We start from the raw sequence: 25,421 nt of genomic DNA, 5'->3' as shown, positions 1-25,421 counted from the left end.
AGGTTTTGTATGTTTTTTTCATCTTTCATTTTGCCTTTACTTGCAGAAAGGAGACTTGTTTTGGTTTGGGGTTTGTGTTTTGGGGGGAGTTTTGTTACTCTTCCTTATCCCATTTTATATTCCGTGACATAACCTTGCAGAGTTTAAATGCAGCTGTATCAAACGGAGCGTTCTTCTGGAAAAGGTTGGTGGTTTTTCACATGTTCATTGTGGCACTTTGTTCTGAGTGCTCATTCCAGCGTGGAAATGAACCTTGTAACCTTGTCTTCAAGTATTCGCATAATCACATGTCCTTGGAATTAGTATTCCTACTTGCCACTTCATCATGCCAACATGATTCTTTGTATGCTGTGGGCACTCCTAACACTTTCCATACAGGAATTCTGAAAGTATCTCAAAAAGAGCTAATTAAACTTTGCTGTGCCCTTGTGAAATAGATTGAGCAATGTGGTGAGTTCAACCTAGATAAGAGTAAAGCCGCTATTCATCTGACAACACTCAACAGTACTTTGATATGAATTTTCTTTCTACTTCCAAGGATTTTCCCCACATCTGGAAGTAACATAACTGCTGCTTGAAAGCATTTGACCACTCTTAAACAACTACCTTCTTTCAAGGGGGAAGAACCTTGTCATAGTGGCTTTCACATGAGAGGACAAAGAGCTGTTTCAGGTGCAGCTGAGTTGCTCTGCTAAATGTTACAGGAGCATGGGGATGACCTCCTCTGATTTCAAGCATTGTTTCTTCTGCAGCATGGTAGAATATCCAAAAGGTGCCTCTGACTTCTGACATGTAATGTGATAGCAGGCAGGTATTAATAATTCAGTGCAGCCCTATGAACGTATCAGTCTGGTCTCAAAGTTCACTCTCAAGGATGTCTGCAGCTAATAGATTCAGCTGTGGCGTTTGTGTGTGGCTGCAGGTGAATTGTACAGTGCAGGTCTTCATCTGTACAGTGGTCCACAGACTGTCCTGAATCCCTCTTTAAACATTATACAGATAATAAGGAAGAGCAATTAATTGGTATTTTAATGCACACATGCCTGTGAAATGATAAACAATCATTTCACATTTTAATTCTGACCTTGCTAGTGCCGTCTATGGTAACTTAATCTTGGTTCTTAGTGTCTTCAGTGGGTGACTTTGTTTCACATCTCTATCACTGAAGCTTCCTGTTTCTTTAATAATAAATAGCTGTAACGGATTTAAAAGACTAATCCATGCATAGCAAATTTATTGTTGTCACTGTCATTATATCCAGTGCTATATCCAAGTGCTTATTTTACTGATCTTCATTGTATTTACTTGCAGGCTGATTATAATTCTGTAAATTATTGATATGTCTTGGCAGGAAATGCCTTTAATAGAAGATAAATATTATTAACATCCATCATCCCAAGATCACTACAGATTTAGCGCCACTTCTAAAGAGCAGGAAAATGTGGTGGGTATTGAAGGTTTCTCACCAGTTGAGGAAAGGAAACAAAGAAACCAGGTTCTGGGCTGCGGTGGCTCTGGGCTTGGTGTTGGAGTGACATTACAGGCTGTAGGAGGACATGGGAATGCAGTGTGATGCAACCAACATAGTATTGCTTCCTTGGACAGACTTCACTTGAAATGGCTTGATGGTTTGCTACTACACTCATATTTAAAAAGGAGGATTAATGACTATACTCTTGAAATTCAGACAAATGTTAACTTTTTCTAGAGCTTTCATCATCCGTCTTTGATAGGAGGTTTTGCAGTGGAAATGTCCTGCTCTTACGCACTCCTTTCAGCAATAAAAGGCAATTGTTTTATGTGTGTTTGAAAATGAGATGGATGTAAGGCAGGGAATTTTTACCTGAAGACTGTTTTAACACTGGTTTTGCTTGTTCTGTTGAGCCTCATAGTCAAGGAGCAGCACTTTCATGGCTGGTTTAGTTTATTTGATTGTCCTTGAATGTATTTTCAGTTAGAAAGTGATGGGTTACTGTTCTCTCTGAACCTGAACTTAGTCTTGAATGCAGTGACTTGGTTGAAAATGGGTTAGACTCAGCTCTTCAACAGCAAAAGGAGGACTTGGAGAGACTCTCAGTTTGGGACATGTTGGTAGTTCCTCTTCTGTAATGTCACTGAGACACGCAATCATTCCTGTCTGTTCATACAGCTGAGTTCTGGCCTCTCAGCCTGTTGTTGTGACACTTCTTTTACCCATCAGTGATGCCACTAGGAAACACAATGACTGTTGTATTCTGGAGGGTCAACAATCTTACCTTCTCTGCATTGTGTGCTAGCATGTTCTCCTGGTTCATGTAAGGAAACGCTCCTTATCTTTGCTTTCATGGTCCTTTACAATCCATCCTTGAGCTGTAGCAGTTTCACTGGTTTCAAGGACCTTCTACTACCTCGAGTTGGCTCACACACCTTCTTATTGCCTGCTTGCTGAATTTCAAGTGAGTTTGCGCTTTCTCCTGAAGTTCTCTTGACATTTGGAGGGAGCCACTTGCAAAACTGAGAGTTCCTTAGAGCTCCTTAAAATTCCTTTCCCATGAAGCCTACCAAAACAGTCACGCTATTCAAGCTGGAGGGATCACAGAGGTCAAGTTTCTTCCACTTCCTTTTCATATGTAGCTGCCTGTTATTTTATTCCCTCTTGGGCTTCAAGCTGTCCAGCGGGTGAGGGTTCTATGGATACAGTAGAGAGAAAGGACCTCTGAAAGTTACAGGAAGGGCATGATCAGAGCTGAGAGCAGTCAGAGCTCAGAAGAGGACAATCAGCATAGCCCAAGAGGAGAGTAAGTGTTTTTGTTAGCTTTGACAGATCAAAGAAGTTGGGATGGCAGTGCCCTCTCCAAGTTTTGGCAGCAAGCAGGTCACTGAGGATTTGAGCAAAAGCAGTGCAAGCTCTGCATTACTTCTGTGCTTAAGGTGCCAGCAGAGGCTTTGTTTCCTTCTTTTCTTGAAAAAAAAAATTTCCTGAGGGGAAAATGTCATCTTCTACCCTGGTACTTTTGGCATGCACTGAAAAGCCCCTTCAAGCCCAATGATCTGCCCGCTAGAACGAGTGGGGGGTGAAGTTCTTCCTCCTGCCTGTGTTGTGGTTTAGATCCAACTGGTAACTCAGCACCATGCAACCATTCACTCACTCCTTCTTCCCCACTTCAGGGCAGGATGGGGAGGAGAATCAAAAGAATTTAAACCTCATGGGTTGAGATACAAACAGTTTAATAACTAAAATAAAGTGTGGTGATAATAGAAAGAATACCAACAATAGTGATAGTAGGAAATAGCAAGAGAAGAAATGACAAGTGGTGCACAATTGCTCACCACCCACTGACCAATCCCCACCCCAACCCGAGCAGTGATCTGTCCCTTCTGGGTAACTCCCCCCAGTTTATATACTGGGTACGACGTGCTGTGGTATCGAATACCCCTTTGGCTAGTTTGGGTCAAGTGTCCTATCTCTGCTTCCTCCTGGCTTCTTGTGCCCCTCCTCAGTGGCAGAGCATGAGACTGTCCTTGATCAGGCTACTTGGCAACAATTGAAGCATCAGTGTGTTGTCAGCATTGTTCTCAAATTGAAGCCAAAACACAGCACTGCACCAGCTACTAGGAAGAAAATTAACTGTTACAGCTGAAACCAGAACAGCCTGGAACTCCTTGGTGTGGGTCCAGGAAGTGTCTGTCTGTCCACCATGCACAAAGCCAACTCCCCTTCTGCTTTGCAAGAAACAGACATGCTTGTTTATGACTGTGTCTTTCAAGGCTGCTTTTGCATCAGAGGAGGAATGAACATCTGTTTTGTATGCTGGTGCCAGGGATTTAAAGGTTTGCTTTCCCAGCTCAGCACAGAATGCTGTTAATGCACTAAAGGGCTTCAGCAGCTCTTCATGTTTCACTGCGTACACAATTACTTGCTCCCCATCACGATCCAGCAGTTCAGGCTTACCCACCACCAAAGAGATAGTTAGAGACATGATCTTTCTGCTCTCATTATCAGCCTTGCCGCAGCTCCTTCTGCCTCAGATGACAGTGGCATGTCTCAGCAGATTCAGACTCCCATCTTGTCTTTATAAAACACATGCCCTTGCCACCAGGATTCCTGAATGGGTGGAATAGGTGGGCTGTTATTCTCTGCCTTCTTGGAAGCCATATGCCAAGCAGGCATTCAGCTGGAAAGTGTAGAGGATTTTTAGCATGATCAAGTCCAACAGCCTGTTTCTTGGTCAGCAGTCTGGTTTATGGTCCCCTCAAATTGCACAGCTGTCATGATGGCTCTCCGTGAATGTGCAGAAAGACTGTTCCTTACTTCACGTTTAATTTGGTTTGCGAAGGGCATAGAGCATTTAACCTCAGTTAGTCAGAGCATGAACTGATGACTTCTGAGCAACTTGAGCCTGTGGTCTTGAGTTTCCTGCATGGAAGATCTATTGGCAAAACTTCAGCTGATAAAGGGAGCTTCAGGAAACTAGTAATGTAGTAATCAATCTCCTTTTCATGGAGCAGAAATGAAACACAATCCCAGAAGAGCTTCACAGGAAAACAGCTTCATACACATCTGCTGAGTTGTCTGGTGGCATTTTTAATCCATTCCCCCCATTTTGCTGAGGTCGTTGAGGGCTGGAAATCAAGTCTCTCCCTTACCCTTTGGGACCAGCGTAGGACATGCAGGGAACATGTTCAGTTCTTGGATGCTGCTCTGTCAGTCTGTATCACAGCCTGTCTGGAGTGCCTGTGGCTTGAGCAGGTCTGAAAATTTAATAGTTCATAGGGGCTCTCTCCCTAGCTCGAGCATTGTGAGGTGCTTCCTGTGCCTGATTATGACTTGCCATAAAATCAGTCTCAGAAATGTGGTGGCATTAAAGGCTCCAGTAAAGTCCTGTTTTATTTGTATTTCATTTTCTCTGGGTATCTGTGACTATTTGCAGTCGTACATCTACAGGCTTGTAGCATTTTAATCCTCCACAAAACTTTTTGTACTGAAATAGTTGGTCTGCAAAAGGTGCTTAGGGAATTTTTCCCTAAAAATCAGAACAGGGGAAAGGGACTTTTCTAGGGAAGAGCAGAAGAACCCTGGAAGATTATTCTAAGGGAAGATTTTGCCTTTATTTGGAATATTGCTGTTTTCCTCAGGCTGATGGTAAACTAACGCTGGGTAGAAAGGTCAGCTGGGATACAGGGATTTGATATGGCTGTTTTTTTAAGAAATAGGAAGTGTTCCCTTTGCTGCAGTGGTTTGGTCTGTTCAGTAACAGACATGTAAGGTTGCTGGGTTTCATGGTCCTTCTGGAAGAGCTGAGGGTAGTGAAGCAGAGCGGAGCAGCCAGCAGGTTAGCAGTTGAAGCAGCAAGCAGGGTTTGTGGGAGCAGCTGTGCAGGTGAAAAACAATCTCCTGGGTCTCCTGCTGCCACATTTATTCCTTCATGAGATATTTGAGCTTGTTTAGTCTGGGGGAGAAGCCTTAGGAGATGGTAATATGGGTTGGGAAGAAACTCAAGGAAACTCTAGCCCTTTTGTGTGGAAAGCCCTGCTTGGGGGGCTGCCAAAGACCAGCACTGCCAAAGACCTCCAGCTGCAGCTGTGAGGGCTGGAAACATGGCTCTGGATGTTCAGCACTACTGACCCCCAAAATAAGGTGATAGCCTGGAGGGAGGAGGCAAGAGGGAAGATGGCGAGAGTGAGATGGGTCTGGTCATGCTGCATTCCATTGTTCCACTTTTCTGTTTTCCTGGATAATTCCTGCTGTCCTGTTTTCTGGCAGAAACAGAGGATGCTTCCTAAGGATGATAACAGACCCCATGGACCTGCAAGTGGTTGTATGCTGTTTAACCAAATAATTTTCTAGCTGGGACTTAAAATGAATATGCTTTTCCATTTTTTTCCCCCTTACTGTATACCAAAGTGTTCAGTTTCTAATCTTAGTGCTGATACAGAACTGCTGGCAAGACAGAAACATCCATAAGTGCTCACTGCATGTGGAGGGCTTCTCTTTCTCTCATAGCAGTAAACCAGACCATTCATGGTGCTTGAAAATCTGGAAGCTTTACTACTGCATACCTTCTACTCTACAATTAAGTTAGGTAACAAGTGATTCAGAGTTTAAAACCAGCCTGGATCAGATGATTTAGTTGAATTAAATGGTTGGACTCTGGTTTGCAGACTTCCAAATATGTGGCTATTTGAAAATTTATGCACAGTTTTTTAGTTGCTGTCTCAGTAACAGCATGTTTCTAAGGAGCAGGACAGTTGAAAAACAGGGTTGGGCTATCCAGAATATTCTGTCCTGTGCCCCCTGATTGCAAGAGAACAAGACCTTTGTAATGAAATGCCAGGATGCTAGAAGATTACATAACCTGCACTGTGCCTATGGGCTGTGGGGGAGACTGATATAATATCATTCTTCCTGAAAGATATCTGCTTTTCCAGGGAAATAGACTTGTTGAGCAAGTTGTGAGGGACATTGGGAGTGATATTTTTTATGCAACAAGAAGCGGAGGGAAGTAGATGAGTAGTTGTGTGTCTTTTCCCACCAGAGAAAATATTTGGGGCACTGAAATATATTACTAGAGGATTTTTTCAAACCAGATGGTAATACTCATCTCCCTGATGTACTGATGGATGCTGGAGGCCGTGATGAGTCCAGCAGTAGTTTGCTTGGCTTTTTTTACACTGCCAACTCTGAAGCCAGTCCATCCAGAGTACCCACTGTATGGCTGCGATCCCATGCTCCACGCTGGATATCATCATCCCCTCATTTCACTGAGCTCCTGTCAGGAATCCCAAAACCCTTTGATTTCAACAGATCCCTGCTATTTTGTTCAAGGTGTTAAGACATTTTTAAATGGAGGAAATGCCAGCCAGCCAAAGCTAGTCCAGATTTCTGTTTTCAGTTCCAAATCTTGCTGTAACCTCTGTGTGTGTTCATGTTTGAAAGTAGTGCCCAAAGTCTCTATAGAGCTAAATGCAAGAATAGGCAGCATCACAGTCAGTAATCCTTGGAAACGGGTATTCTGATACTTATTTCACTAAGCTGTTGCAAGGCTTTGTTAATCGTTTCACAGTGCTTTAGGCAACAGGGTTTGATGTGTGGATTCTCACTCAGTAAAATGTGTATCAAACACTGACAGCCCTAGTGCCATTCATATTTATATTCAGTAATGATTCAGGGTCTTGAAAAATCATGTTCAAATTACATGTTCTAGAGCTTTAATTTCCTGTTTCTAACAAGGGAATGATTTGCAGTTTCTTGTTTGGTCTCCTCTGTGCCATAGCCCGGAAGCATTGCTCAGTTACTATGCAGAGTTGCACAAGCAAAGCAGCATTTTTTATATTGTCTATTTCCTAAACCTCATGGCTTCCAAAATTTCTCTCTAAAATATACTTTCTATGAATCTGAATATTTTCATGCGTATGTACCCTAGATGCAGGATTGGAAGCAGGTAAGCTTCTCAGAGACTCAATCAACATAGGACCAGTATATTTTTGTTGCAGTAGTACTATAGAATTAGTCTATGATGTTTGAGAACCATGTTGCATTCCTGTTTTTCACCCCAAATCTCTCCTAGAAACCTATAGCCAGAAAATTGTTTTCTTAGCATTGGTTATATAAAATGTTTAAATTATGGCTCTACATGTCTCATTTGTCATTTAATCTTCAGCAGCATAACTTCATTGTAATTTTTTTGGAAGAAATTACAATAGGTGCAGTATAGTAGGAGCGAAAGTAGGATAGAAAGCTGCATCTCCTTGTAGCCAAGCAGTGGGAAGAATAATGAGACTTGATGAGCTTGAGTATGCTTCACAGAGATATAAAAGCAATTTGAGGATATTTTCCCAGAGCCCATTTAGGCTGTCAGTGTAGTATCTGAACATACTCATTTTAGTGGATTTATCTTCCCAGTCCCTTACACTGATGTAGGAATTCTGTTGCTTGCATTGATAAATGGAGAAGAGCTAGTATGACTTGTCTAGAGTTATGTGCCAAGCTTGTGGCAGAGATGTGAGCTGATTTCAGATCATGTATGACTCAGGCTTCTTCCAGCCTCCTTAGGTTAAAAAAGGAGATGAATCTCTGAAACAGGACAAACATTCAGTGCTCTGAAAAGGTAGGGAAACTGAGGGAGAAACAAGCAAGAAGGGAAATACACCTGTGTTAATAATCACTGTTGTGCTAATTGAATGCTACCGAAAACCAAGTACCTTGCTATTGCTCACCTCAGAGGATATTGTTCTTTAAGCACAGATGTAATTTGTTTAAGGGTTTATTTCAATTTAATGCTTTGGACTGTGTAGTGTAGCAATTCTAAGGTCACTAATTGTCCTGTGTGGTGGTTGCTGCTGAGTCTGGAGGGCAGAGTTGAACCAAAGGAGTCAGTGACAGCCATCCAAGCTGTTGCTGCTCACCATAGGATTTTCCTCATCTCCGTAGCCTAAGTGAACTGACTGTGATCCTTATCCTACATGCATGCTCAAGAAGCTGGTCGCTGTACTACAGTGACCTGAATATATATCCTGAACATATATGAACAGGAGTAACAAAATATTGATATTAAACTTTCTTTATCTTCTTGAAACAGCTAGTGAAAGGGTTGCAGCAAGAGCTGAACCGGCTATACACACTCTTCTGTGCCCGGAATCCGGAGTTTGAAGAGAAAGGAGGGAAAGTCTCAATTGTGTCCCACTCACTGGGCTGTGTCATCACCTATGACATCATGACTGGCTGGAACCCGGTCAGGTTTTATGAACACTTGCTGCAGAAGGAAGAGGAGGAACTTCAAGACAGCTGGATGAGCTATGAAGAGCAACGTTTACTTGAAGAACTTCACATAACTAAAAACCGGTAATGCATCCACTTCTCATTGTTAAAGGAGAAAACCACATCCCCAGATGATGCCCATTGAGTGTTTGTTAAGAACCCACCATGCTTGTTACCTTTTGTGGCTGATGTTCTTCTGCTGGTGCTGAATGGCAATGATAAATGCTAAATAGAGGATCGAGCAAGCACAGGAGGCTGGTAGTATAGGAGCTCTGAAGCCACATGGGGCTGTATCAGAACCAAGCAACTAGCTACTGCTCACTGACCAGAGACACTGGGAGCAGATCATAGGCCAGAAGAAAAGAGCAAGTCAGGCCATTAGCTCTTCAGATACTTAAGGGGAAACACAACAAAGTAGCTTGCAGGTGAGCAGTGAGATGTAATACTGAGCTGAACCTGAGCAGTGAATTCCCAAGTTTCTAGAGGAAAATGAGACGTGTTCTCCTAGCCTCAGCTTGGAAATTGGGCTCCGCCAGCTAGACACAGATACTGTAATTGCTGTAATTGGGCTTGCAGGATTGCTACTTTGCTGCGGTTCATTTACTAGCTGCTTCCTGCTGCTATATAGAAACGTTTCTATGCTGTTTGGAGCATGAAGCAGCACTGTCCGCTGTGACAAACAGGATCTCACTTTCAGCACCTTGCAAGTGTTAGTAGGGATTCTCAGTGTTAGGGGACCTTGCAGATCATCATGGTATCTCCACAGTGTTCAGGTGACTTCCCTGTTCTAACCTGGGTATTGTGGTGCTAGTGAGACACAAATAGATAGAGACTCTAATAATAATAGCGACTTGAGCTTCAATCTTTAAAGTAGGAGGTGAGGATAAATCATGATCACAGTTCTTTTTGATTCCTTCTTGAAAACTATCTTAGTATTGGTGATATTTTGGAAGCGTTAATATAACATCAAATCTACTGCTGTGCTGGAAATCACTATGTGATAATTAGGGATTGGTACAGGACATCTGCATCAGCTGCAAGGCTGGATAAGGTGCAGTATTCCTGAGAGAAGCGAAGTAAGAAGCCTAATGAACTTATCTAGTGGTAAGATGACCCTTCAGGCATATCACTAGCATATGATCAGGGGAAAATTACTATTTTCACATGCATGCTCCAGCTCCTTAGGGGAGTGCTTCAGGTTGCATCTGCAGTAATGCAAGTATTATTTGATACTGGCACTTCTGTATATATAGTCACTTTCCATTTTGAGAGCCATCTTAGTGCAGTTCAGTCTGAAATGACAGAAGATATACCATTTAGTTTCTGTAACTTCTGAATTTCTAGTGTTGTGTGGTTGGCAAACACATAGTGGATTTCTGGATATGCTTATGCCTAAGTAGAGCATGTTATAGCATCTATAAATATTCCACACTGTAGAATAACGTGCAGCACGTGAGATGTATTGTGAACCTTTGACAACAGTTCACAAGAGTCACAAATTCTGCATGCTTTCTGTTTTAAAGACCGATCCATGTTCGTTAAAGCATTACAAATGTTTTTGAAAGTACTGGGATGTCTTTGGGAAGTATCAGCTCCAGACTTGCTTCTTTCTAATCAGATCAGAGAGGTTAAGTTTAGCGTAATTGTTTATGTAATGCTTTTGTGGAACTTGAGGAAATGGTGTTCTGCTCTGAAGAGGGCATAATGTTCTAGTGCTGGGACTGGGGACAGTTTTGTCAGTCCATTATGAGTGTTTTATATTGTAGCTGCCTTTTTAAGTTCAGGCAAAGCAGAAGGTGAACAACCTTTTTTAATGACATTTGAAAGAGTGGGACATTGCCCTCCAGATATTCCACCACAGTACAGAACTCCCTAATGCTTGGGCCATGAAGTTTCCTGGGGCTTTGTTTTGGGGAAAGAAAAAAAAAAATAGAAAAAGGAAAAAAGTTAAAAAAAAAAAAAAGGGATTTAGCTGCAAAATCCCCAAGGAAACAGGAGGTGAGTCACCTACTTCTTAGGAAGGACAGTGGGCAGATGCTTGGGGTGGTCAACAAGGAAATGGTCAGGTCTTTACTGATTCCTTCTGTAGTTGGAGAAACAAGATTTCACATACGTTGGATTTTAATCAGTTGGACTGCCTCCAAGAAATACTGACACCATCACTCTCTCTTCCCGGCAAACAAAAACTGCTGGACCCCACAGGAATGCCTGTTTGAATCAGAGAAGTTAAAGCTACATTTTTTATTGGATCTCAGAAAGATCTCTATTTTCTAGGTTGAAAGACATAAGAGAGAGGTTACGTGGGTTAAAGGCATCCACCATATCAGAACCACCTGTCTTAAAATTTAAGGTATGTATGTTTGAGAGTTTTTCCCTGAATGTTCTACTTGCTGTAAAAATATACCTGTAGTAAGAGTTATTCTACTTAGTCTTTTTTTCTGTGTCCCTAGACATAATGTGGGTAGAATAATTTTAATGTATTGTTTGAAGTGTGTGTAGGTGTGTGTAAACATGTATATGTATTCATATAGTACTATTTATTACAAATACATGTTTATATGTAAATATATAAATCTGAATACAGATTGATAATGTATTGTGCATGCACATACAACTGTGTGGGAAGGTAAAAGCCATTTGGCAAATTACATTAATCGCATCCCTTGAACAATTTCACTTCTACTTTGTTGACTAACCCATTTTCCTTGGGGACTCCTTCTGACATGTCGCATCTCTGAGCAAATCTGATTGAATTTCCTCCAGCAGTGGATTTTCCTTCCAAATTATTCTGATCTGACAGCACAAGTTACTTTAAGCCTCATGAAACAGATTGCTTGCTAATCAGCTGCACAAATTGCTAAAATTTCTCATCATTGGGAAAAGGCATTTTCTAGCTTGTCTCTAAATTGGAGAGACATCAATTTGATGGATGGACCACTCGGTGGATAAAGAACTGGCTGGATGGCCGCACACAAAGAGTTGTGGTCAATGGCTCAATGTCCAGCTGGAGACCAGTAACGAGTGGTGTCCCTCAGGGATCGGTGTTGGTGACATGGACAGTGGGATTGAGTGCGCCCTCAGCAAGTTTGCCGATGACACCAAGCTGTGTGGTTTGGTTGATACCCTGGAGGGAAGGAATGCCATCCAGAGGGTCCTCGACACACTTGTAAGGTGGGCTGATGCCAACCTCATGAAGTTTAACCATGCCAAGTGCAAGGGCCTACACCTGGGTCGGGGCAATCCCAGGCACAGCTACAGGTTGGGCAAAGAAGAGATTCAGAGCAGCCCTGCGGAGAAGGTCTTTTGGGTGTTGGTTGATGAGAAAATGAACATGAGCCGGCTTCAGTGTGTGCTTGCAGCCCAGAAAGCCAACCGTATCCTGGGCTGCATCAAAAGGAGCGTGACCAGCAGGTCAAAGGAGGGGATCCTGCCCCTCCTGCCCCTCTACTCTGCTCTTGTGAGACCTCACCTGGAGTATTGTGTGCAGTTCTGGTGTCCTCAGCATAAAAAGGAAGTTGGGGCTGTTGGAACAAGTCCAGAGAAGGGCCACAAGGATGACCAGGGGACTGGAGCACCTCCCGTATGAAGACAGGCTGAGGAAGTTGGGGCTGTTCAGCGTGGAGAAGAAACGGCTGCGTGGAGACCTCATAGCAGCCTTCCAGTATCTGAAAGGGGGCCTACAAGGATGCTGGAGAGGGATTCTTCACTAGGGACTGTAGTGATAGGATGAGGGATAATGGGTTAAAACTTAAACAAGGGAAGTTTAGATTGGATATAAGGAGGAAATTCTTTCCTGTTAGGGTGGTGAGGCACTGGAATGGGTTGCCCAGGGAGGTTGTGAATGCTCCATCCGTGGCAGTGTTCAAGGTCAGGTTGGACAAAGCCTCGGGTGATATGGTTTAGTGTGAGGTGTCCCTGCCCATGGCAGGGGGATTGGAACTACATGATCTTATGGTCCTTTCCAACCCTAACTATTCTGTGATTCCGCGCTTCTATGTGCAACACTTTCTAGTTGCTCGACTATATCCTGAAATATTAAGCCATTAAAATGTGACATGATAGATGAGAACAATTCTTTCTTAACTTGCCACTTTTATTTCCTTCTGAGTTCAGAAGGACTTCTAGAAGCCAAGGTCAATCTTGAGCCATAAAAAAAAAAAAGAAAACTATCCATAATTCAATTTGTCATATCCTTTTTCTTTTCATCACTGCCTTAAAAGCATGTATTGCACTATTATTTCTGCCATCAAGGAAGCTGGAGTCAGGCTCATACTCCTCCAGCTCTGTGGATGATTATTTTTCACTCAGTTGTGTTTAAACTGAGATTTTTTTTTTTTTTTTTAACAGATGCTTTTTAGAAGGAGCAGGAAAGGAGGGGAAAAGAAAGGGGAAGAAATCTATCTAAATTACTGCTAGGTAATTTCCATTGTAGTACATCCTTTTTCTTACCCTTACTGCAAGAAAGATGTTCTGTTACTGTGAAGCTTTACACTAGGGAGTTATCATGCCTGAGGCAGCACCATAAGAGCATTCTCTGAAAAGAGAGAGGCAGCACCGTAAGAGCACTCTCCAAAAAGAGTAAGGCTTTCCATGAACATGAGGGCAAAGTGCTTCTGCCAAGGGAGGATTTCAACAGGATGACTGAAAGATGACTGCTCATCAGCAAGCCAGTCCAGCTTACTGAGTGTGACTAACTTGTTGAAAGAGAACTTAACTGCTTTGTGAACTACCAGCACCTTAGCTCTTCAAGGCAGAACAGAGCCTCTGGTTTGATCGTGAGTTGCTATTCACCACAAATGCTTGATCCATAAATTTACTTTGGTCTGTGCAATGCAGGAGACTGGAGTCTTTGGTCACTGATCTCCTTAGGTGGTATTACTCAATGAAACAGGCATGTACATCTGTAATGAAAAAGGCTAGCTGCTGTCGCTGTGTTGCCTCTTTTATGGACTGAAACAAATTAAGTTTCCCTGGATGACTGTCCTGGGTTCAGCTGTAGCAGTTGTATTTCTCCTTCTTAGTAGCTGGTGCAGTGCTGTGGCTTTGACTGTAGCCTGAGAACAATGCTGATAACACATCAACATTTTAGATGTTTCTAAGTAATGTTTACTCCCATCAAGGACTTTTCAGTTTCATGCTCTGCCAGTGAGGAGGGGCACGGGAAGCTGGGAAGAAGCAGAGACAGGACACCTGGCCCAAAGTAGTCAAAGGGGTATTCCATAATACAGCATGTCATGCCCAGTATAGAAACTGGGGGGAGTTACCCAGAAGGCCCAGATCACTGCTCAGGTCAGGCTGGGTGTCATTCTGTGAGTCATAGGGTGATTTTTCCACCACAGTAGAGGAAAGAAGGGCAGGAGGTACCTCAGTTGCTTCACAGTACTGGGATAAAAAAATCAGTTAAATCCGGACTTGTCAATATGCTGACCCAAAGTGCTTGAAGATTCCTTAGCACTTCTTATTCACCCAGGGTTACAGAAACATTTCTGGGAGAAGCTCCAGGTTGTACATGACCTTGTGGTCTCTATGGAGCATCATCTAACAGTGATGTCAATGTTGATAACTATCACAAATTACTTACAAGATCCTAGTGATTTACCACATGTACAAGAATTCTGAGAGCTTAATGGGATGCTGACATGCAGCCTTATCTGGGAGGAGGAAGCCTTTAAACTGAATGCAGAAATGTGCCACCGTAGTTCAACATGCAAGCACCCAGTTAAATTCCCCATGTAATACTGGTGTAAGTCTCTGTTCCCTTTGTCTGCTAAGGCTGCAAAAGGTTCCTGGGTGCAGGAACAGGTAGAGGCTGCTCCAGAGGTCTGTATTTCCTCACTCTGGGAGGATGTTTGGGATCCTCCATGTTGAAAGGCAACACAGCACTTCTACATCTTCTGTTTTAACATCGCCAGTAAACACATTCGTTTGTCCCACATGCTTACCTATGCACAAAAGAGCTTTGCCGCCTCACTCCTGTTGGCTCATTCAGGTTTGGTTTTGTGTTATTAATTCTGAACATACTGCAGTCTTAAGTTGAATGGATAACTGTTTGGCTCAGCTGCTGCTTAAAATACAAATAAATTCATTAAGCCTGCTGTTTATGAATCATAACCAGCAGAAAAGTGCTGTCCTGAAAGGTCATGTTCTTCAACACGTCTTCTCTGTTGTTAAACATTTAGAGGAATATAAGTGAAGTGCTCCACTCCTGCTTATAGGAGAAACACCAAAATTAATAGATGTTTTCTAGGGTTATTTTAGTCCTCTTTTCCCAGTAGCTTCCAGCACATGGCAGTCTTCTCTTCAGCCACTTTGCAGAAGTGCTGAAAATCATCTAATGGCTGCAATTCCCATTGCTCCATCCCTGGCAGTCTTCAGGGCCAGGCTGGACAGGGCCTTGGGCAACATGATGTAGTGGGAGGTGTCCCCGCCCAAGGCCAAGGGGGTTGGAGCTAGATGATTTTAAGGTTCTTTCCAGTCCAAACCGTTCTGTGATTCTGTAATTTAAAGGACTTTATTTTTGGAAGACTTACTTTGGATTCTTAGTGTTAACTGCTTTGGTATTGGTCCCGTGCCACCCGTTAAGGTACCCATCAGTTGGTACTTTGTAAGCATTTTCAGAGCTGCGCATGTAAGAAAATATATAATAGCGTATGTAGAAGAACGGCGGCCTCCTAGCAGAAAGCATCTGTCTGTGGACACCGTTACTCTTTTGTTCATCAATCGAAACAATGGAACAAAAGCCATGCGCTACGTAACCACTGAAACCACTTCCTTTTTGAGATTTTTGCCTAGTCTGTACTTGCCTAAGGTGAATTCCTGAAAACTTCTTTTGTGCATCTGCTAGCAAGTGAAAGCTGGCAGTCACTTTCTGATTTCTTTCTGAAGCAGAAACCCCCTAATTGTGTGCTTCAGATCCTCAATACTAGCATATCAGATGGACAGGGTTAAAGATTACTTATTCAGTTTAAAGGACTGCACTGTGAATATCTGTTTCTGTTGTATTTGAAGATGAGAAAGCTTTTTGTCCAAACTGCAAAAATGTAAGGGTCTGTGTAAAACTCAATTATAAGAAAGGAAAGCAGTTCTGCACTGGGCTAGGGTGACAATGCAGATGACAGAGAAGTGCTTTGTGCATATGACATTGGATAGCTTTGCTGAAGACCTAGATTTTTTTCTCTTTTCCATTTAGCTGGGACTTGTGCATTCTTTTGGAAGGAAGAGGAGGGGTACTGGTGCCAAGTCAGAGGAGGAGGAATGTTTTGTGCAGTGCTGGAATCTGATAGATGAAACGGGCCATTATTTCTACACCCTCACTCCATGTGCTGACATATAGGGAAGGCACATGGGAATCCAAGGTTCCTTCACGTGCACTTAGCAAGAACGCATCAATTTTTCTTGATGGTTAAGTAGCAGTGCATTAGGAGTCACTCAGCTGCAATGCTCTGTAAACTGGGCACTACTATGGGAAAAGTTGAATTGAAGGTCTGGTAATGGTAGAATTAATTTTTCATGTAAGGAGGTACTCTAAAGGTGTCCTGGTTCCGGTGTTTAAACCACAATAAAAGGTTAAAAAGTAATTTTGACTTATGAAAATGTTTTTTACTGGAGTTTTACATTAAATGCTTCTAGGAGACAATGTCTGAGGATTGGTAATGGGATACAAAGCCATTCACCTCTAGGTCACTGTTGAATCCTGGCCCAAGTTTGGTAGTGACCAAAAGTCATTACCACTGATGCATCTTCAGCGTCCTCTGCCAGGCAGGTTAGCAGTTGCAGTTCAGGTTTACTCAGTTGCCTCTCAGTGTTAGAGGCAGTCCTTTTAGAGCAAAGTCATAGTAGCTTTGGATGACATGAGAGTAGCCTGCAGAGTTGCTCATTGTGTTGTACCCGTTCCTGGGTAGTGGCTCCCAATGTGTGATGATGTGGCACTTTTGACAGGTACTATCCTGTTCACTTAACATTAGGTGGGGGGGAGGAAGGTTTAAGAGGTTGTACATAGCACCAGCCTGTACATGTGTGACTATTCTCTAGGTTGTCTTTAATACCCATTTCTATCTCCTCTGTGAGTTTATATAGCAAAGCAAATCATGGAGTACTCAGGGTAAGATTAAGGAGGTGAGGTAAGCCTTGGGAATTTTCCTGAGAAATCGGACTTCAGTCTTGTGAAACTCATCACATTTCCTTAGTGTCTTCCAAATTCTTCATGCTCCAGCCTTTCCAGTGTTGGTAGACCTCTTCCAGTTCAAATATCCAACTTGTTTTTCAGTTTTCCAGCTATTTAGCACCACAGCATGTAATTCTCACATCAGAGGGAAATGAGAAGTGTAACCTTTGTGTTACAGTATGTACGTTGTAGGTATGTTATAATGGTCTTCCTCATTTTCACTTAACTACTACTGTAGGAGTCCTCAGCTGAAACTGAGAAATCAGTCGAAAGATGCAAATCAAAACCAGTTATGTTAGAAAGCATAATTTCCATCCTTATTAATGTGTATGAAATCTCTCCTTAGGTAGAGAATTTCTTCTGTATGGGATCTCCATTAGCAGTGTTTTTGGCATTGCGTGGCATCCGTCCAGGAAACTCTGGTAGTCAAGACCATATTCTGCCCAGGACAATTTGTAATCGCTTACTAAATATTTTTCACCCAACAGATCCAGTGGTGAGTTTTAATGTCAGTTGCAATCTTTTACCTTGATTATTATTAAGCATCTGCTGTGTGATAATGTGCGGTTTTCAAATGTGCTTTTTTTTCCCCAGAGACATGAGAAATAATCCTTCTCGGTCAAGTTTCCACTTGCATTTAACTTACTGACTTCCATTAAGCATCATCTGTTTTAAGATACTCTGCTTGTTAATAAAGGTTTCACAAGCAGTTCATAAGATCCTACAGGAAAAACAAAGACACCATTTTTTGATCAAAGGGTCCTAAGTGACAGATTGTTAGAGGGTCAGGTAGTACTTGGGAGAGTAGTATTGGTATAGCTTTGCCCTTACATGCTTCCATAGGCAGCCAGTGTTTGCCCTTATCAAAAGGCAGGGTGCTGGAACTTTGATCTGCATCACCTTGGTAACTTCTTTGATGCAAGCTTGATTTGCGATTTCCTTCTAACTGTAGAATAGTAATTTGGGAATACTTTTGTGCATATAAACTCTACCTGAATCTGGGTATATTCCAAATCCAGACGTGCTGGTTCTGCTCAAGATCTCGTTCAGCTCAAGCTACTCCTAAACCAGAATTTTTCTGGGACATCTGGGGCAATTGGTGAAGCTGCAGTCTGTGGTCCCACTCTGCAAATAGCAATTTTACTTAGTTTTAAGATAAAGAAGTGCAGAATAGTTTTTTATAACTATGTAAACAAAGAAAAATAAAGAATTGATAGAATTATTGTTTTTAAATAAGGACACCAATTCATGGTTTGCACAGAGATCAATGAAGAGTCATCAAAGTGTCTACATAGCCAGTTCCTCCTTCTCTGCTGTGTTGTGCAGAATCAGCTTAACTGTAATTAAATTAAATTTGCTCTGTCGATGCATAATAACAAACATCTGTTAACAGTAGTGTGCGCATTTATAATATGTAGTCGAAGTGTGGCAGAAAAATGTGCAGAACTGAATGCACAAGCAACTGGGCAGCTAATACATCTTCTAAGCTGTGAAAATAAAGGGGAACCAGAATATAACACCACCATATTGTCACTTTTTAGGCTTCACTCATTACAGATATTTTGGATTTTGGGCTGGAGAGGACCAGGATATGGAAGGAAATATGCTTTTTCAGTTTTGATACTCAGGATTTTCTTTTCTGTATTATTCTTGCAGGCCTATAGATTAGAACCTTTAATTCTGAAACACTACAGCAACATTTCACCTGTCCAGATCCACTGGTACACCACTGTAAACCCTCTACCTTATGAGTGTATGAAGCCAAGTTTTCTCAACCCGACAAAAGAACCTACCTCAGTTACCGACAGTGAAAGTGTGTCAACTGTACCAAGCCCAACTACTTCACCAGTCATGGCTCGACGCCCCTATGGGGAGTCTATAACAAACATAGGCAAAGCAGGTATATTAGGTAATTGTTCTTTATTTCTTTTGGTTTATATATAGGACTTTCTTGTTGAGCTTCACCGCTCTGTGGTGTGGTGTTAGAGGTACAATCATAACCAAACTATTCCTGGCTGTTTCTGTTTGTTCTGTTTAGGTGAACAGCTTGTTTTAATCTCAAGTGACATTTACTTTGAAGAAAACATAGTTTACATATGCCAGAGTCAAGGCTTGCAGGGAGAGGTTGTGGGTCTGGGAGTTTATGCTATCGCTGTCTTATTGTTGTCTGCCTTATTGAAGTAACATCCTAGTGATTTAATAGTGTCCACTCTACTTCATGGGGAAAAAAAATCAATTAAAGCTTGGTTTGTGACTACATTTTCTGGTATTGGCAAATAGGAGAAAGATCACTCTGTGTAAACTGTTACAGTTACATTGAACTCATGATTTCAAAGTAGGAAATTCAGGCTGTTTTATTATGAAGTCTGTCTCCTAGCTTTCTGATTCAAAATAAGCCCTGCTTTAAGTGAGCTTAAATTCACTTTCACTGGAGTATATATTTGAATATGTACTTGCAGTTTTTGTTGTCTCAAGGCTTATCTTAGCTCTCTCTGTGGGATTTGGAAGAAGACTATTGCCAGGAATCCTCCCAGTCAACTAAGTATATAAAAACAGTTTAGTCCTTAAGTAGAAATACCTGGTATGTCAAAGCAGGGTTGCTTGTTCCTGTTACTATAGTAACTTTAAATGTCTTGTCCATAAGGTGGCAGCAGAGTCGGGAGAAAACATCACATATCTGTTCTTAACTTTTACCACCCTCTTCCTGAGCAACCAAAAGAGTCCTTTTAAAGGATCATACAGCATTTCCAAACGTCTATAAGGGTGATGCCAACATACGGACCCTTGATGAGAGGGATGTCTTAAATGTCCTGATGGGATTGTTGCGTGCAAAAGATACTAACATTATTACAAAGCATTTTTGTCCTAGTCTTAGACCTTTTGTGAAAGGGGAATCGTGACATATCCTTAGAAGTACCAGATTTCTTGCTGCAGAAGTGTTCTTATGTATTTTTCCCATAGCTGCAGTTTCCAAATTATAGTTTTTGCTTGTACACTAGTCTCATGATAAACAGCGTGCACTTAAGTCAGATAAGCTGTTCCCATCGTAGAAAAGCATGAATAGTGTTTTCCTTCGTCTGTCACTCAACTCTAATTGATGGGTGCTGCAGTGACTTTAATTTGTGGTTTGATGTAGCTGCCCTTGTTTATGTTGTTTGCCTCTTGAATGCAGGAGCTGCAAGCATTGGGAAGGGCCTCGGTGGGATGCTTTTTTCAAGATTTGGTCGATCTAGTACAGCCACCCCACAGACACTCGAGGCAGGAAAAGATGGAGCCGAGGAGGATGACAAGAAGGCTGCAGCGGCTGGGGAGCCCCTTTTACTGCATAGCAACAGCTCGAGCTTCCTTGAACCCGCAGGTTAGTGGCGAGTCCGCTTTCCAAGCGCTGTGGAAACAAGACCCTCAGTGGGCTATGTCTGTGTGTTGTGGGAAGCTGGAAATACCGTAATAACATGTGCCACTATTTACTTTTGTTGGTTTGCTCTAAAGTGTTAAATACAGAGGCTTGGGTGACATGGGTTTGTGTGAGGTGTCCCTGCCCATGCCAGGGGGTTGGAACTAGACGATCTTAAGGTCCTTTCCAACCCTAACTATTCTATGATTCTATGATTCTGTATTGAATCTGTTCTTGCTTTTTGAGTATCTTAAGACTGTCCAAGGACTGACTTTTTGTTCTCTCTTTAATCTTTTTTCCTCTTAAAGGAGGTTTATCTGTATGTATGTTTGTACATACATATACAATATATATATGTATGCGTGTATGAATTTTGGCTAATGATATATGCATATCAGTAGTTCCTAGGAAAAGCAAATGATTGCTGCAGAGAATCCCCTCACCATTTATTGTAAAATGATTTAAATTTTCCCATACATTTGTAATTCTGAAGCAATCTGTATTTAAAGGCACATATGACTGAAAGCAGAAGCTGCCCTTGTCCCGATCTGAACTGCCTGGAACAGAAAGTGAAATTTTAGCAGCTGGGAGATTTTTATTCTTTTTTTTTTAGTATAAGTACTTCCTTTACAGAAATTCATACTTGATTCTATTTCTAAACTTATAAGCTTTCCATTGACACTCTTGCAAGATGGGTTTTTTTGCAATCTAAGGAGTCCCAAGTATGTTGCATCTTGTGATAGCGTTCATATGATGCACTGCTGTCCATTCATCACTGCTCATTTCAACAGATAGCCTGTCCAAGTCAGTATCTGAGGACAGAGACTTTGTTTTAAACTTGAGGAAAACAGTGGCACATTGTGAAGCTTCCCCTTTTCGGGGAAGGGGATTGGTATGTCCAGGGCTTTCTGCATGCTGCCGGCATCCCTCTTTGCTGAAAGCCTGCCCCTGCTCCATAGAAGGCGAACATGGAGCAGAGGCCAGCGAGGCAGCAAACTGAGTGATGCAATCCACAGCCAAAGTATTTGCTTCTGAGAGGGCAGCCGCTCAGCTTGTGGGGTTTGGCTGCCTCCCAAGCTCCTGTAACGGCCTCTCATCAGAGGGAGACAGAATCATTCGGGGCGTCCTTCCTGCAGAGCAACTGTGTTTTTGAATATGTGCATCCTAGTGGAAATGACTCTGGTCATCTCCTGGTATTGGAAGGCTCTGACTCCCTCTCCTCACTGCATTTGCAGCACTCCTGTGAAAACACAGAGGGTTGTCATTCCCTGAGCGCTGCTGTGCCATGAGTGCCGGGGCAGCGCTTGTGCGCTTTATGTGCTCTTTGAGCCAAGAATTAAAATTCCTTGGAAAACTGGCTTTGGTAAATGGCTGTGTTTCTTTACTCAATATGGGGTTTTGGCTTTTGTAGCTAAGCAGGCTTTTAGTTTTGTCCTTTTTATTCTGTTGCTCCTCGTTGAGATTTTCTAACTGCTAAAATGCCTTAACAATAGGTTAGGCAATGGCCCAGTTAAATATGCAGTGAAAATTGCTTTAAATGTGGTATTGATCAAAGCAGCCACTGAAATGAAAGGATAACTGCTGAAATATATGTGGAATAATCTGGAAATTAAAAGGGCTAGTGCGGCGTAGGGGTGGCTGGTTTTCAGAAAGGGCTTGTAATATTGGGTGTAGTCTCCTTGTAGAGCCTCTAAAGATGGGAGAAGTCCATTTATTTCAAAATGTTTTGAGCATCTGCCTTCTGAAAGTCAGTGTTTCCTAATGGGGCCTCAACATTTGATGGATACTTCTGCATAGTGGACATAGACTGTATAGTATAAATAAATGTATTTATACAAGGAAAAGAGCTGCTTTAAAAAACTCCAGGGTTTTCCAAGCTTTAGATTTAATTATCCCCCCCTTTTTTTTTCCCCTCTGAACTAAACACTCTTAAGTCAGGTTTGTGCTAAATGCGTGTGTATGAAAGAGTATATGCACCTCTAAATCAACTGTAATTTTTAATAACGAATGTACTGTTAAAGGTAAACAGAGGTATTTTGTGTATTTGTCACAGAACAAATAAATTGAGGCTAAATGAAACAATGTTCAAACTCAATTAAAGCTCTTCCTATAAGTACCAACTACAAATTTGGGATGTCACATGGATTTGTCACTACACTGCTGATTCATAAACTTTACAGCCAATGATCCAAGATGCACAATCACTCACCTAATGAAGGGAGGGCTCTCAACCTCGAGTTGTTCCCTTGGGCAGTGTCCTGACCCAAGGAGAGCTTCCCCAGCTGCAGCCCACTGCTCTAAGGGGGACCAGCTCCAAATGGCTGCCCAAGAGGCTTCATTTCTGCCCTGGTTAAATCTGAGCTGTGGTCAGACATGGTTACGTAGCCCTCCCTTGGCTCAAGACCCAGCTTCCTCATCTTTGTATCTGCTGACCACCACAATGAGGGTGGGACAAGACCAGTGCACACAGGAGCTCTCCCAGGCTCTTGTCTGTGGTGGGGAGCTTTCATGGGCTTTGGTTAGGTCTTTGTCAGGGCAGGTGTATCTGCCACAGTACTTTATATGCAAGCAGAATCAGAACCCAAAGCTTATGAGAAACTCACTGGTGTTTTTTCTTCTGCTGACGTACAATTCTAACATGATTTTTGTTTCTTGTTCAATTTCTAGTGGAACTGGAGCACAGGATTGATTTCGAGCTCAGGGAAGGTCTTGTGGAGAGCAGATACTGGTCCGCAGTCACATCACACACTGCCTATTGGTCATCTCTGGATATTGCTTTTTTCCTTCTAACCTTCATGTACAAACACGACCAAGAAGATACAGACAAATCCAGTATGGACGCTGTTTGAATTTTTGACTGGGGATGGGGCGGGATGGGAAAGGAAGTTTTAAAACCAGTGGCACAAAACTGATGTTTTACTGTTAAACTGTAGTAAATAGGGCATGGAGGTTTCAGGTTTAAGTGCATGTTTGGATTTTTCCTATTTCTAAGGAGCAAAAATTATTTGTATTTAAAAGCACTTTATAGTTTTAAACATTTTGCAGTGCTTAATTAGACCTGACAGGATTCCAAATTCTTGCCAACTTTGACTGTATAAAAAGCCAATACAATGTGTAGCATCCTGTAAGCACAGTTGTGCAGTGTGCTTGGGTGACATACTTAATGACCATAATTGCTGTTCAACTCATTAAAGTATAAAAGTTCAGTTGATTAAAAAAAAAAATATTAATTTCCATTAACAACAATATATGTTAGATACAAACCTAAAACTGCCATGTTCTGATGTCTTATGTATCGGGTGATAACAAACGGTGGTATCATTTCTAGGAGTTTACTCAGCTCCACATCCTATTATCCACAGTACCATTGAAAGGCCATTCTGACTGCTGGTTTCTGAGGGAATATTGTACGTGACGCATCTAGAAACTAATGCTGAAAAAGCATGAAGCAAATATTGAAATACTGTACTTATAATTTATTATTATCTCTAATTGTTTCATTTTATTCCAGTGTATAAAACATGACTTTTTTACAGGTTTCTTTTGACATAATTTAAGAACCACATTTATTTTCTACAGTGTGAAGACTTTTCCTCAGAAATACATATCTTTGTACGACTATTCAAATGAAAATATGGCACTGTGGCACACTTTAAGTATTTTTTCATTAAAAATAAATGTTTGTGGTTTCACACAAATGGCATCAGTCACATTCTTCTCACAGGGAAGTAACTGCCTTTGCTTTTTAGGTCCCAAATGTTTCTCAGGCACATGAAGGTTTTTACTTCACATTAGGCTTGGTTTGACGAGGATCCAGTTGTCTTTTGCCTACTATTATTAAACGTATGTATGCATATGCATGAAATGTGTATAATAATTTGTGTATATATATATTATATACATGTGCAAGGATCCTATCAAGAGGAAAGAGAGCAGCATAAAATAAATTCTGTGAGGCCTGAAAATACCAGAGTTTAGATTAGGTTTGTACCTGAAACTAATTCAAGAGAAGTCAAGAGAGAAGTGGTGTGATGATAGGAAATAATCTCCAAATGAAACACTAAGAGGTCATTGCTGAGATTTTTAAAACAACGTGGAAGACTGGAGTAGAAGTGTCAGATACATGGCCTCTGAGCTGCAGTTGGCTGAGGTATTTATGATCTTTAGGGCATATGTAGAAGCTGCTGAATCTAAATTTTTACTAAAAAATAGATCAGGCTGTGGTGTTGGTGAATAGCAGTGTTCTCAGTGTAACAGATGTGGCATCCTTTGCCCACACTAGCAGACGGACTCAACCAGTGGCTTGGAGATGTGGAAACCACCCAGATGCCCCTTTCTGAAATTCTGGGGGAAGAGGGTGGCTCGGATGGTGTAAAGGACCTTGCTTTGGTGTGGATCTTGAAAAAATCCATTTGTCCTTGGTGAATTGTAACTCTTGCCTGACGTGCTTACCTTGGTTGGTGAAAGATTAAAAAAGATTAAAATAACCCTCTAATAGAAGGAAGCTTGACACCTCTGCTCCAGAAAGCAGGCTTTTGTTTACATTACTGGCTTTCCAGATAAGTTTGTTTAATCAGCTCCTCCTAATTAGGAGAACTTGAACATAAAAGGAGACTCTTCTTTTATATTTAGAATGTGCAAAACATTTCCAAATGTGCCTAGTTTGTATTTCAGTACTTTGAGTTGGATCATGTCACTGCTGTGTTATCCCCTTACACTGCTGGTTCTATACTAGCTCTCTTTTTAAATGTTGTAAACAAAAGACGAGTTAATTCCTATAATTCTTGTGGTCTGTGTAAACTCTGCTGTTGTCCAGAACATGTTTCAGATTTATGGAATAGCTGTTCCCCTCGCATCAGAACATGCTGGTACTTGCTGACTGCTCTCCATATAAGGGATGAGATCCTACTTTGATGTACGTGCCCCATGGTAAATCAGGGAGAAGATATAGCTGAGAAGTAAACCATATTGCTGGTAGGCGAAGGCATAATAAGGACCAAAGCCTGCTCATCGCTTTGCATTTTTTCTGAGTTAATGGTCACATGTATTTATGAGACTGTTCTATTTTGTAACTTCATGGAGAATCTCCTAAGCTCCAGAGTTAATTATGAACATGAAGCATACCT

The 25,421-nt window shown here is 41.7% G+C and overlaps 1 protein-coding gene across 3 annotated transcripts in view; it reads left to right on the top strand.

Annotated features, from left to right (window-relative positions):
* Window positions 1–23,993, top strand: part of DDHD1 (DDHD domain containing 1) — a 70,594-nt gene extending 46,601 nt beyond the window's left edge. For 2 of the 3 annotated variants that reach the window (XM_057426289.1, XM_057426287.1), the window contains 6 exons: window positions 8,559–8,821; window positions 11,012–11,087; window positions 17,248–17,397; window positions 18,558–18,810; window positions 20,074–20,259; window positions 22,963–23,993. In XM_057426289.1, coding sequence (XP_057282272.1) covers window positions 8,559–8,821; window positions 11,012–11,087; window positions 17,248–17,397; window positions 18,558–18,810; window positions 20,074–20,259; window positions 22,963–23,144 — 1,110 coding nt within the window. In that variant the 3' untranslated portion in view covers window positions 23,145–23,993. The remainder of the gene's footprint in view (window positions 1–8,558; window positions 8,822–11,011; window positions 11,088–17,247; window positions 17,398–18,557; window positions 18,811–20,073; window positions 20,260–22,962) is intronic. The other variant, XM_057426288.1, reaches the window with a different exon arrangement.
* Window positions 23,994–25,421: the final 1,428 nt, after the last annotated feature.

Source organism: Pezoporus wallicus, unplaced genomic scaffold (assembly GCF_028554395.1).
Source record: "Pezoporus wallicus isolate ANWC-B61680 ecotype Strahan unplaced genomic scaffold, APGP_CSIRO_Pwel_v1 contig_8403, whole genome shotgun sequence".
NCBI lineage: Eukaryota > Metazoa > Chordata > Aves > Psittaciformes > Psittacidae > Pezoporus > Pezoporus wallicus.
The sequence above is the reverse complement of the archived record's forward strand: the minus strand, read 5'-3'. Positions and strand labels throughout refer to the sequence as shown.